Source organism: Delphinus delphis, chromosome 11 (genome assembly GCF_949987515.2).
Source record: "Delphinus delphis chromosome 11, mDelDel1.2, whole genome shotgun sequence".
Lineage (NCBI taxonomy): Eukaryota > Metazoa > Chordata > Mammalia > Artiodactyla > Delphinidae > Delphinus > Delphinus delphis.
This window is the reverse complement of record NC_082693.1, coordinates 40,343,294-40,356,146: the sequence shown is the minus strand read 5'-3', so window position 1 is coordinate 40,356,146 and position 12,853 is coordinate 40,343,294. Positions and strand designations below refer to the sequence as shown.

The 12,853-nt window shown below is 42.2% G+C and overlaps 1 protein-coding gene across 3 annotated transcripts in view; it reads right to left on the bottom strand.

Annotated features, from left to right (window-relative positions):
• DIP2B (disco interacting protein 2 homolog B) overlaps positions 1-12,853 on the bottom strand; it is a 232,474-nt gene that overhangs the window by 113,284 nt on the left and 106,337 nt on the right. For all 3 annotated transcript variants that reach the window (XM_060024760.1, XM_060024761.1, XM_060024762.1), the window contains exon 2: positions 2,261-2,332. In XM_060024760.1, the coding sequence (XP_059880743.1) occupies positions 2,261-2,332 (72 nt within the window). The remainder of the gene's footprint in view (positions 1-2,260; positions 2,333-12,853) is intronic.

The following is a 12,853-nucleotide window of genomic DNA, read 5'->3' as shown; positions in this document are numbered from 1 at the left end:
ACTGGAATGGGCTGAGAAGTGAGAAGGTGTTGAGAAAACAGGGATAGTAAATATAGACAGTTCTCAGCAGTCTGATCATAAAGGGGAGACAGACAGGGTAGAGACGGAAGTGGTCGACAAGGGAGGATTTTTTTTTTGGCCATGCCACACAGCTTGCAGGATCTTAGTTCCCCGACCAGGGATCGAACCTGGGCCCCAGCAGTGACAGCGCCGAGTCCTAACCACTGGATCACCAGGGAATTCCCAAGGGAGGATTTTTTTTAAAAAAGAACAGTAATGAGTATGATGAACTTCTGGGGGAATAATCTGGTTGAGAGGGAGAGAGTGACAGTACGAGAGAGACAGGGAGCTGACTGCAGTGGCATCCCGAGGGGGCAGTGCAGCTGTCTGACTCAGCGGGAGGAGACTTTACTACTTACAGCATTTAGAATTGCTATCCATGGTGATAAGAAAAAGCCGACCAACTTTTTGTTGGTTTTATTACTGCTTTTAAAATTCCTATAGATACTGCACCCCTCACTGCCTGCACTGGGGTGGCCCACTCCCACTGCCCTGTCCTTGGTGTCACGGGACGATAGTAAAAGGTTTCTGAAAAGGGAGGAGGAGATGGGATCAAAAGCCCAGGTGAAAGGACTGCCCTTGGCTAGGAGGGACAGATCACCTCTTCAACCAGAAGGGAGGAGGTGATAAACATGATGGGCACTGATGTGGTGAGTTTGAAGTCTAATAGCAGGAAGGAGATGCCATCAAATGGCTTCTCTTCCATGAGGTCACATGCAAGACCATCCCTACTGTGAGATGCTATGTCACATTCTCTTGGCCTGCTGTAACTAAATGTCTGCTTCGTCATATCCATTCTCACTAAGCAACCTTCTATGTGTGATCAAGCTCCTCTCGTAGGCCTGCCGGTGGGGCAAGAATGTGCTGACCACACAGACTTGAATGTGTCTCAGTGGTTTCTCACAGTAAATTGATAAACTGGTTTTTGAACATGATTTGGTTTCTTTGTAGCCTGACAACAGATATGAGACAGATCATGGTCCTTTTTATAGTTACATTCCTTATTGAGTTATTTTCTCAGGATCTGATTGCTTTTGCACAAAGTGACTACAGTAAATCTCTGGGCCTACAGAGGCATGGACCAGATCCATAATTAAGCAGCCAATCAGAGGACTCCCCTTTTCTGCCATGCCTTGCTCAGCAAAAGCTGGCTTTTCATTAGCTGTCACTGGCCTGATTTCCACCTCTTTTCTCTCAATTCATTTCTACATCCATCTGTTCATTAAGATATTTTAAACTGGCTATCACTGAATTGACCTACTAGTTTTTGCAGGGAGGAATTTCCAAGAATAATGCAGGAAGTAAAACAAGGACTTCAGTGAAATCGATTGGTATACCACCATTGCTCATTTATTTATTCCATTATCCATTCAACAAATATTTACAGACTATAAACCTTGTGCAAGGCTTGATATTAGAACCATGGGGGAGCCAAAGTCCTCAAAGGATTATAATCCAGAAATAAAAGCAATTATTAGTTCCACAAAACACAGTCTTGTGGAAATGGACTCTAACTGACGGCAGGGGGGAAGTTAGAAATAAAGAAAAAACTCTTTATAGTAAAAGTGATTAAATAGAAACAGGCTATCAAAGGAAATTCTGGAGGCTGAGTAACTTTAAAAATATGATGACTTAGAAACAGACAGCCTTGCCTAGAGGCAAAGGTTCCAGCAACCCGCCTGGAATTAAGCACAGAAGTGACTCAGAACTTTCTGCTATATAAAGAACACGCCAGTCTCTTTGCAGAAGGAATAAGTCAGGCTGTGAAATAGTTTAAAAGTTTATTTAGGGTTCTTACCCCCAAATGCTCAGGGACTGCAATCCTTGGGTTGCCTTGCAAACTAAATCTGTCTCTCCTTCTTATCTTTGCCCCACTTGCTCCTCTCCATTACAGTTCATGCTCAGGCATTTAAAAGATGCAGTTTTTCCATAACCTGGAATTTTCTGCCATTGAATCATGTCAGCTACGCATAGACACACTACCACTCAAGTTCTGTATAAATGATTTGATGACGTTGGATATTTTAAAAGTGCCTACCACACAGCAGATGCTCAATTAAGATTCATTTCCTCCTTTCCTTCCTTCTGTTTTTTCTCTTCCCTGCTGAGGGAGGGAAAAAACAGGAACCAACAAAAAAGACAGGTCTCCTGTAAGACAGCATTCCTACTGAAAAGGTTTAAACCACTTCTCATTGCCTACCTTGTGTCTGCGGGATGTAAGGAGACAGGAGTTTTGACCTTTTCTTTTCATATCCCTTCTGTGTGATGTCCCCTAAAATAGCAAGAACAGAAACTTAGGTTATGCATTATTCTTACTCTGTGGTTGTTCACTGTAGAAATAAAATTAATTACAGAGTGTTACAGAATTACTACATAGAGAGTAGGAAAAAAATGTATAGTTCTTTGCCAAGGATTTTGCTATGTGTGATTTCCCACAGGATTGGAGCTGACTTCTTGTGGAAAATTGCAGGGTTTGTCCCTACACCAATCTAGCAGAGCAGTATGCTGCATTCCATGTCAGAGATTCCCAAGTTCCTAGGGCACCCCTGTTTCCGTGGTATTTAAGATATACCAAAATGGAACGTGGCAAGGCTGGCAGACAAATGAACTTCTCTCCAAGGTTTTAGTTTGACCAAATGAATGCAATTGACTTGGGAGGTATTCAATTACATTGCTCTACAGAACCACATAAAAATCAAAAGTCCAGTTAAGGGGAGAAGTCAAGGTTCACGCACTGGGATGGGATTTTTGAAATGCACTTTTGCACCCTAGGATCTGTGCTGGAACTTGGAGCTGGAATTCCCATATCCTCTCCACTTGGTTCACTGGTTTGTATTATTTCTATTCATGTGTGTCTTTTTCACAAGGTTAAATGAAAAAGTACATATACAATAAATGCAATAAGGATAAAACTGATTAATAGAGGAGAAACTCTGTGGCTGAAGAGTTCAAGAAATATGCTTGGTCCTAAAGAAAGGGTAGAAAATGGATGGGCAGAGAGCATGGTTAAAAGGACCAGGAAATGCAGCAGGAGAACAAAGGGACATTTAAGGGACAGTGAGTAATTCAAAGCTGGGGGAATAAATATATCTGGTGAATAAATATATGTGGTGGGGAGAAAAAAGCCTATTCTGATGGATACAGAGATTTGAAATCATGGGTGATGAACGTTAGATGTGTTGGCCTCAGCATCTGACTGATGGAGCAGATGGCAGAGAGGCAGCAGGGCTCACTGAAAGGCTTAAGCAGGCGAGTAACACTTGCATATCACAGAGTGCAGCAAGTTTACTCTTCCTGAGGAGCGTGGAACCAAGGTAAAAGCCAGAGAGGCTAGTTCTTGCCCCAGTGCTACTACAGTGATCTGGGCTAGTAGCTTAAATTAAAGATAGAGGTAGAAGGGATGAAAAGAAGTGAATGGATTAAGAGAGACATTAGGGAGGAAGACTAGATAGGATTTGATGACTGGTTCAGTGTAGGATGGAGAAGGTTTTTGGCTTGAGCAACCAGGCAGATGGTCATGATATTCTCTGACAGAGAAATACAGCAAGAAGTGCATGTTTGGTGGGTTGAAGAAGATGAGAGTTGAGCTTAGGAAAGGGCTATGAGACACACAGGAGGAGATGTCCAATCAACAGTTGGCTACATGAATCTAGAACTTCAGAAAGAGATATTGATTTGGAACCATCAGGATATAGTTGAAAAATAAATCGATACAATCTCTGGAATAATCTGGCAATTTCTATCAAAATTCTGATTCACCAACTGCACTTCTAGGAATTTATTCAACGATAAAATTCACAGAGGTGCACAAAAATCAGTATAGGAATATTCCCTGACCCATTCTTTGTCATGGAAAAACTGGAAGGTCTCTAGATGCTTACATTATAGACCATCTGTATCAGTGGCTTTCAACTAGGAATGACTTTGCCCTCCAGGGGACAACTGACAACGTCTGGAGACATTTTTGTCACAACTAGAGGAAGGGATGCTACTAGCATCTAAAAGATAGAGGCCAGGATGCTGCTAAGCATCCTGCAATGCACAGGACAGGCCCACGACAAAGAATTAACCAGTCTAAAGTGTCAGTAGTGTTGAGGACAAGAAACCCTGATCCACATGATATTATGCAGGTATTCCAAATGTACTGGCACAGGAAGCTCTCTAAAATATATTAAGGGGGGACTTCCCTGGTGGCGCAGTGGTTGAGACTCCACACTCCCAATGCAAGGGGCCCAGGTTCGATCCCTGATCAGGGAACTGGATCCCACATGTACGCTGTGGCTAAGAGTTCACGTGCCACAACTAAGGAGCCGACGAGCCGCAACTAGGGAGCCCTCCTGCCGCAACTAAGGAGCCCACGTGCCACAACTAAGGAGCCCACCTTAAGGAGCCCATGTGCTGCAACTGGGGAACCGGCAAGCCAAAACTTGAGACCTGGCACAACCAAATAACTAACTAAATAAAAATATTTAAAAACTTTTTTAAAATAAAATAAAATATATTAAGGGTAAAAGGCAAGTTGCAGAACACTAGGTATAATAGGAACTAATTTTGTAAAAAAAAAAAGGTAATAGAAATGTTTGCATATATAAAGAAAATAGTCTAGAAGGCTACATATATACACATATATTAAATGTTTATCCTTGGGGGAATGAGATTATGGGGGATTTTCATTTGTTTTATATACTTTAACAGAGTTTGATTAAAAAAAAAAAAAGCCTGAACGACTTGTATAATCTTGACAATAAAGTTTTTTTCATTAAGAATGAATAGTTCTGTAGATATATATTTGTTAACATAATAAGATGGTCAAATTATATAACAGGAAAAAAGGCAAGACACTAAACAGTTTACACAGTATATTCAATTTCTGGAATAACAACATTTTTCTACATACATGTATATGCACAGAAAAAATTCTGGATTTTTATACACCAAAATATTGAGTGGTTAGTTATGGCCTGCAAGATTATGGATTGGTTTTAGCTTCTTTGCAGTTTTGCTTGCCTGTATTTTATAAGTTTTCTACAATGAGCATCCATTATTTCAAGAAACAAACATTTTAAAACTGCAATCATGACTACTTACTAGACTGTACAAATTTAATCACAATGGCCCTTCATCTCTGTTTTCCTAGTGAAGTAAGAAAAACCCACAGTGCATTTTTGGAAATCAAAACCAAGCCTTGTCAAATCAGCAAACTGCAGAGTTTAGGTAATCTCTAATAACACACAAAACTAATAGAGATGTGGGAGCCTACCAAGGAAACATTCCTGAGAAACAGGAAATCATGTCTTTTATTGCAAAAGAAACAAGCATTCTCCTGTCCCATTCCCCACTCACAAGCTCCCCTACCTCCACCACGCGCGCGCACACACACACACACACACACACGCGCGCGCGTGCGCACACACACGCGTGCACACATGCCACTCCCTGAAAAGCACAAAGACCACTTCTGCTGGCTCAGAACACATCTGATAAAGTGAAAGGCCTTTAAAAGCTTTCTTCAGTGTTTAGAGTATCAACCATTCACTGTCGGTAAATGATCGTGGGACAAACTGCTAGACTTGGTATCATGGACATTACTCAACAACCAACCATCCCGGGTTTTGAAAAAGGTCAATAAAGAGAGTCTGATTCAGCCATGCCAATTAGCTCCATTTGTTCCATAAACGAGCAAAGACAGTGAAGAGCCCTAGGAGAAGATGCACTGCAAAGAGAAGTGAGGACTATGGTGATATAACTTACAAATGCCCCCTCCCTTTTCTCTGAGTACAAGACCCTGCTCAAAAGTCACCTCCTCTGTGACACTTGCCACCAATTGTTAGTCACTTCCTCCTGGTGCCCCTACAACTCTGCACACACTTCTGTGATAGCACTCAGCACATCACTGGTATTTTAATTATTGGTTTACACATCTATGTCCCTACTAGACTGTGCACTGGAGGGCAGGGCCTGTGTCTTGTTTATCTCTGTAGCCCGCCTGCAGCCCGGCACAATAGACACTTATTGAATGAGTGACTGAATGAATTGGTAAAATGAAGGCAGTGAAAGAACAATAAATCAACGAGACACATGTGCTTGGGTGGAAAACTGGAAATGGGAGAATGAGTGGGGAATGGGTCTTTACATTAGCAGGAGCTGAAACGCCCAGGGAGAGAAATTTAGTGAACCAAAAGTTTACTGAAATTCGACAGCTAGACCTCGAAGGTGGCCAGAAAAGCAAGAGAGGAATAGTACATAAATCACTGGGCACTAAAATCGGAAGGAACTCCCACCAGATAGCGAGGTATCCCTTAGTCAGAGAGCAAGACCAGACAGAAGGAATTCAGTTATCCCACGTAACTGAATTTGTTATCCACACTTCTGTCATTGCCTCCTATAGTCTGTGCTCTTATCACTCTTACCACCTGTAGCTAAGCACTAAAGCAATGCTTTTTTTGCACTAAAAAAATGCTTTTTGCTGCACTAAAGCAATGCTTTCTAAACTTGCCCAATTTTTAAGAATCACCCGAGGAATTTGTAAAAATACAAATTCCCAGGCCCCTCCCATGAAGATGCTGATCCACTAAGCTTGGATTAAGATCCAGATACCTGTGTTTCTAACAAGTTCCTTCCAATGAGTCTCAAAATCAAATCGCTGCACTGAAGAATCCTGTCTGGAGTGTGCTGGACAGTTCTGCTGACTTAATGTGAGAAGGGTGCGTGAGAAGGTTGTCTCGGCGACATGGCCTCCAGGGAGAGCACGGAGCCTCGGGAGCTCACAGATACTAAGTCACACCACAGGCATTCTTACTCACAACAGATTTTTTGCCAGCTGGCATATAAAACAAAAAGGAGTGCCGTAACTATACCTGTATAAAATTTGCATTAAAATGGCATAGAGCTAAGTTAAACCTGTTGTTCAAGTTTTTTGAGAAGTAAACAAATACAGGGAGGATTAGCCTTCCCCTCCCACTAGGGTAACGTATTTCTTCACCCACTTAGTGAACACTCAGAAGAGTAGCCACTTCCAGAGGTCTGCAGCACCCAGCAGGTGTGAAGGCTCCTGGCCTGATGAGACAGGGACCCAAGAGACCAGCCCTGAGCAGTCAGAGACCCACGTGACCCAAGACTGTCTAGATGCTTCAGCACCACCACAGTCTTGAAGAGCCACACCAGACCGATGGAGAGATGGGTGTGTGGGGCAGAACAGAAAGGAAGCGTGTTCCCAACTTCTCTCCTCGCCACCTGGGATCAATGAAAGTGGCTTGGCTCAGGCAGCCCGCAACTCATCTCCCAGCAGAATGACAGAGCGCCTGGGAGGAGGTGGGTGCGAGCCTGCCAGCCAACCCAGCCTCTTAAAGGTCAGCGATGATAGGAGGAATAGTCCCACAAGTCAGTTAGCAGTTCGGGGAGTGTATGTTTACACTGGAGGAGCGGCACCATGCTGTGGTTCAGAACCTAAGAGCTAGACACAGCTGCACCTGGAGCACAGCCTTATCACTTCCTGGCTATCTGACTCTAGACAAGTTTCACTTAACCTCTTGATACGTGTCGGTTTCCATGTCTGCAAAATGGGGAACAATAATATCCATGTTGCAAAGTTTTTATTTGTGATTAAAAGTACTTAGTGTGGGGACTTCCCTGGTGGCACAGTGATTAAGAATCCACCTCCCAATGCAGGGGACACGGGTTCAAGCCCTGGCCTGGGAAGATCCCACATGCCGCGGAGCAACTAAGCCCGTGCGCCACAACTACTAAGCCTGCGTGCTGCAACTACTGAAGCCCGTGTGCCTAGAGCCCGTGCTCTGCAACAAGAGAAGCCACCGCAATGAGAAGCCCACACACCACAACAAAGAGTAGCCCCCACTCGCCGCAAGTAAAGAAAGCCTGCACGCAGCAACAAAGACCCAACATAGCCAAAAATAAATAAATAAAATAAATAAATTTTAAAAATTAAAAATATAAAAATAAAAGTACTTAGTGTGGGCTCTGGGATATCAAAAGTTCCAATAGCCATAAACATTTACTGAAGGCCTACCCTACTGGCTGGGTGGGGCAAGGGCAGGCAACTATGTTCAGAGAGAGGAGACAAGGCACACAGCATCACTAATGCTCCACAATGAAGCGCCACGGACAGGTGCACACCAACTGCAGCGTGGGGCCCAGAAGGGAGTTTCGTGCTCTCTACTTGGGTACCGAAAGAAAGCTCTACAGAGTGGTGACATTGGTCTGGGTCCGGCCTTTCTACTATCAGAGCTATGACATGAACTCCTAATGGCGCAGTCACTTATTGCTTTACTAGTTTTCCTCTGCTGCATGGGTATGGCCGTGTTTGGTAGTTCCTTTATGATTCTCATCTCCCAGAGAGAAGTAGGGCAATGTTAAGTAATTCTCACAGATGACCTTGTGCAGCACCCTGAGCAATTAGGTGCTAAATAAACACAGGGTCTGGGAAATTCTGGAGGGTCACCAAGTCGGATGTAAGTATGGTGTTGTTGGACAAGGATTACAGCTTGTTGAGAGCAAGGATTACAGCTCTAGCCACAAAATCTTTCTGCTCCGAAGGAAATAAAAAGGTATGTGCCACTGCAGCTCTGCCTCAAAGTCACACCTATTCAGTCAGAGGGGGCAATGGCTGGGGGGATTTGGAAGATGCCACAAAAAAACATTTTTGAGCACTGAATGGATGACACACAGAGTGTTAAGCAAAGATGAATAAAATAGTATCCATGTCTTCAAGAAGTTTCAGGTCTAAAAAAATAACTACGATAAAAGTGACAAGTGCTACATTAGAGATTATGTACAAAGTCTTACGTAAGTATGAAGGAAGTAACGGTGATAAAAGATAATTATAATATTCAATAAGAATAAATAAGTAAACAACAACAACACTTATCAAGGCCTTACTACGTATCAGTCTCCGTTGAAGAGCCTCACAGCAGTCTTATCAGGTGATATTATCATCATTCCCATGTTATAGGATGAGGAGAGTGAGGCACAGGAAGTTTAAGCAACTTGCCCGCAGTCATACCTAGTAAGTGCTATGGTCAAGAACTGAACCCAGGCAGACCTGGCTCCAGGGCGCCTCCTCTTAAACACTACACTACATTCATTTTCAGAGAGAAGCTCCAAATTCAGCTTCAGAAACACTGGGAAGACTTCACAGAAGTTGCTCTTGGGTGGGGTCTTGAAGGATGACTTCAGACAGAGAGACACTGAGGGTGAAGACACTATTTCTCAAACCCTCGGCTGTGAAAGAGAGTGGCATGCTTGGAGCAACGGGCGGATATGAGAGCTGTAAATTCAGTCTCCCGCAAACAGGGCAGGACACTGGCCCTACCGCTGCTCCTGCAGGTCCAGCCAAAGGGGAGCATCAACACGGGATCCTCAGAGGCTTGAAGTTTAGGGCTTATATAATCTCATGGGTCATCAATTTACTTCCCCCTTCCTTAAATGCCTCTATATAATGCAGCCACCATTCTAGATTTTCAAAATATTCTGACAATCCATTTAATCTGCCAAAAACTCCTCTTCAATATACAGGAAAGGCATGACCTTTATGACAGAACAAGAAACTGAGACATGAAAAGATAAATATCTTTTTTAAGGATACACGGCTAGACTAGAATCTGGGTCTTTGGTCTTATTGTTCTTTGTCCATTGTTCATTTGTAAGTGGCCCCCAAATCAGACACAATAAAAGTATAAAACTAACCTATTGTTCATAAAATGAACAGCATGGGACAAACAATTTTTATGACTCACCCCAAAATATAGATGACTTTCAAGAAGGCATTAAACACCAGTGGCACCACCACTACCACCCTGCCTGCAACAGGGCTCTGGGTGAATTGTCTCTTTTAGCTATTTTTTAAATGAGACAGCCAACTGTAGAAAATGTCCAAGTGCATTAAAAAAACAGTCAGCAAGAAGTGATCATACATCATTACTAAATACTCAGCTAAGGGAGAATGTGGCCTCTCTGTTTTGTTAAGGAGTAATTAGGAGGGAAAGAAATGAGAGACTGAGAAGAAAAAGTTCTAGAGTCATCACCTTTGAATCTATACCTGTATCTAAATCCTATTCTATCCTCTACATGTAAACGTTAGACCGGGAAGGTGGGACATGTTGGCTATGACTGGAGATGGGGAGTCGGACTGGGATTTATGGCTATTCGTATGTTAGGAATATAAATACACACATAGAGAGAAAGAGCCAAAGTATAGCTGAGAATGTGAATGGGGTCAGTCTTAGCAAAACTGAAAAGGGCAGAGGATTTGGATCATATCCAGGAGACATGGGCCAGAAGACAAAGAAAGTTATCGATCATTAAATTTTACCATGTTCTCCTTACAATGACAATTCCATTCAATGAATTACATGTACCAGCCACGGATCCTCCAAATATCCTCCTTCCAGAGGTGATACATAAAGGTTCACAAACATACAAAATAAAGGCTCATCATCACCGAAAACAATGGCCTTACCCCTTAAGCCAGATATAGAGGCATTTTGGCCTTTGTCTTTTCCTACCTAGTTTTCTTCCCTTATCTGAACTAAAAGGGGCTAAGAGGACTCCAAAGAATGTGAAACCTTGAATTACTTTTAAAACTCTCTGAAGTTTCTTTCTGCACATAGATAGGACTAATCTTATGTTGAAAGGAGGGTGAAAAGATACAATATTTTCATAGTCTAGCAGAAGTAAACCTCTGTTAAAATACTTCAATCTGCTGAAAGATGAGAATTTTTATTTTATCTAATTTTTCTTTTGGAAAAAATCAGTGATTCTAAAGTATTCAACTGGCAGCCTAAAAAAGCTACGGTCTTCTCTTCTTTTAACTTTGCTAATCTTACAAAAGATTTTCAAGAAAATTTAACTTCAAGACATTCAAATTTCCATTCTCTGTAGATGTCCTCTCACCTCATTTAGGACAATAACTAGACATTTCCCACATCAAGAACTTGAGAGTAAGCCCAGACTGCTTTCTCCCAAAACTCAAATCATAGAATTGCTCTGGCTGCACCGTTCTGTTTTCTAGGTCAAATATATATGAATTCTTACAGATGGTATTTCACCTAAGGCACCCAGCAAGTTCAAACGAATAAAAAGCAACAGAGTAAAACACTTGAAACACACGGAGAAACCAAACTCTAAGGCTGCTACATCATCAGGCAGCGGCTAAACTAATTCATCTAATGCAAAAGGTATGTTCATGTGTCCATTAGAAAAACTATGTCTGCAAATGAGAGATCTGCTATACAAATGACCTGGATGTTTAACCAGGACAGGAGGAATCTCTGAGATGGTTCAGCCAGTAGAAGCAGCACAGGGTTTAGCAACAGGCAGACCTGGACCTGGGTTTGGACCCTCAATCTGCCATTTACTGGCTCCTGGACAAGTTACTGAACAACTCTGCCTCAGTTTCATAATAGGTAAAATTGGAATAACTCCTACCTTGAGGGCTTATGATGAGTCTTGAATGAGAGAATATATACAAAAGTTCCTGGCACGTAGCACAAACTCGACTAGCTGTATTTGACACCACCCCAGCCCCAGTCCCACCCTTAAGTCCTAATATTAACTTTATCCTTAAAAGGGTTATTTAGAAAATTCTGGGTTGGTAGGTTCTCTTTAAAAAAAATAAAAAAATTTAAAAGAGGAGAGAGTGCATTGTCTCTAAAGACACATCATGGCACAGTTCTAGATCCTTAGCAGTAGGAGCCAGTGAAGTTAGTGACTTTGGGTGCTAAGAGTCTAAAAGAAGAAAAACATATCAAAGAGGAAGAACAAATATCTAAACCAGAAACGAGCAGATTAGTTCAAATAAATATATATAAATGTCTGTAAATAAAACTGTGCCATTATGCACAAAACAGGATGACATGCATCTGACTATGGATGTTGTAGTTTTAATTTAGGGCTAAAACTGCAAATGCCTCGAGTGGGTGGGGAATGGGAAAAAAAAAAAAAGAAAAAGAGAAAACAGGTAATTTTCTTTACAGCTTCTTTTTTCCCTGATTTTTATCTTTAATTTTCCTCAGAAAATTAGAAAACCATTTCTTACAAGGACAGCTAGGTATATGCAATTACTCTGCCTTTATTCTAGCATCGATCAGAATAATTTTTTTAAACTAGGCAATATGTAATGACATCTATACCATTCATCGAATCTGAATTGAACAGTGCATGGTGCCAGGCAATCTTTGTCAATGGTGCAGATGAAATTAACAATGAATCGAAAATCTGAGTATGTCCTCTCTCAAGTACAGAAATAAAGTGAAAATTTTTAAACACAGGAAGAATTTTGTTGGTAGCTAGTTCATACTGCTCTGGAAACCAAAGATGCTCAGGGAAAAATATAAGTAGGGAGAATACCACCATTGTTGTAGTATGTGGATCACAAAATAAGCAACTTGTTTGATTTCAGATTCCAGGTGTCAGAAGACTTATGTTTTCTTCTCTGTTTTGCTCCAAACTAGGTCTCTGATCCTGGGCAAGCCACTATACTTCTCTGGGCCTCGGTTTCCATATATGTAGAAATAAGGATCAAATGAGCTCTAAGGCTGCTTTTGGTCAATGTTTGATGAACGCCACTTGCCTGGCACTGCTATGTGTGACAAGGCAAAAACCAAGGGAAGGGGCTTCCCTGGTGACACAGTGGTTGAGAGTCTGCCTGCTGATGCAGGGGACACGGGTTTGTGCCCCGGTCCGGGAAGATCCCACATGCCATGGAGCGGCTGGGCCCGTGAGCCATGGCTGCTGAGCCTGCACGTCTGGAGTCTGTGCTCCGCAACGGGAGAGGCCA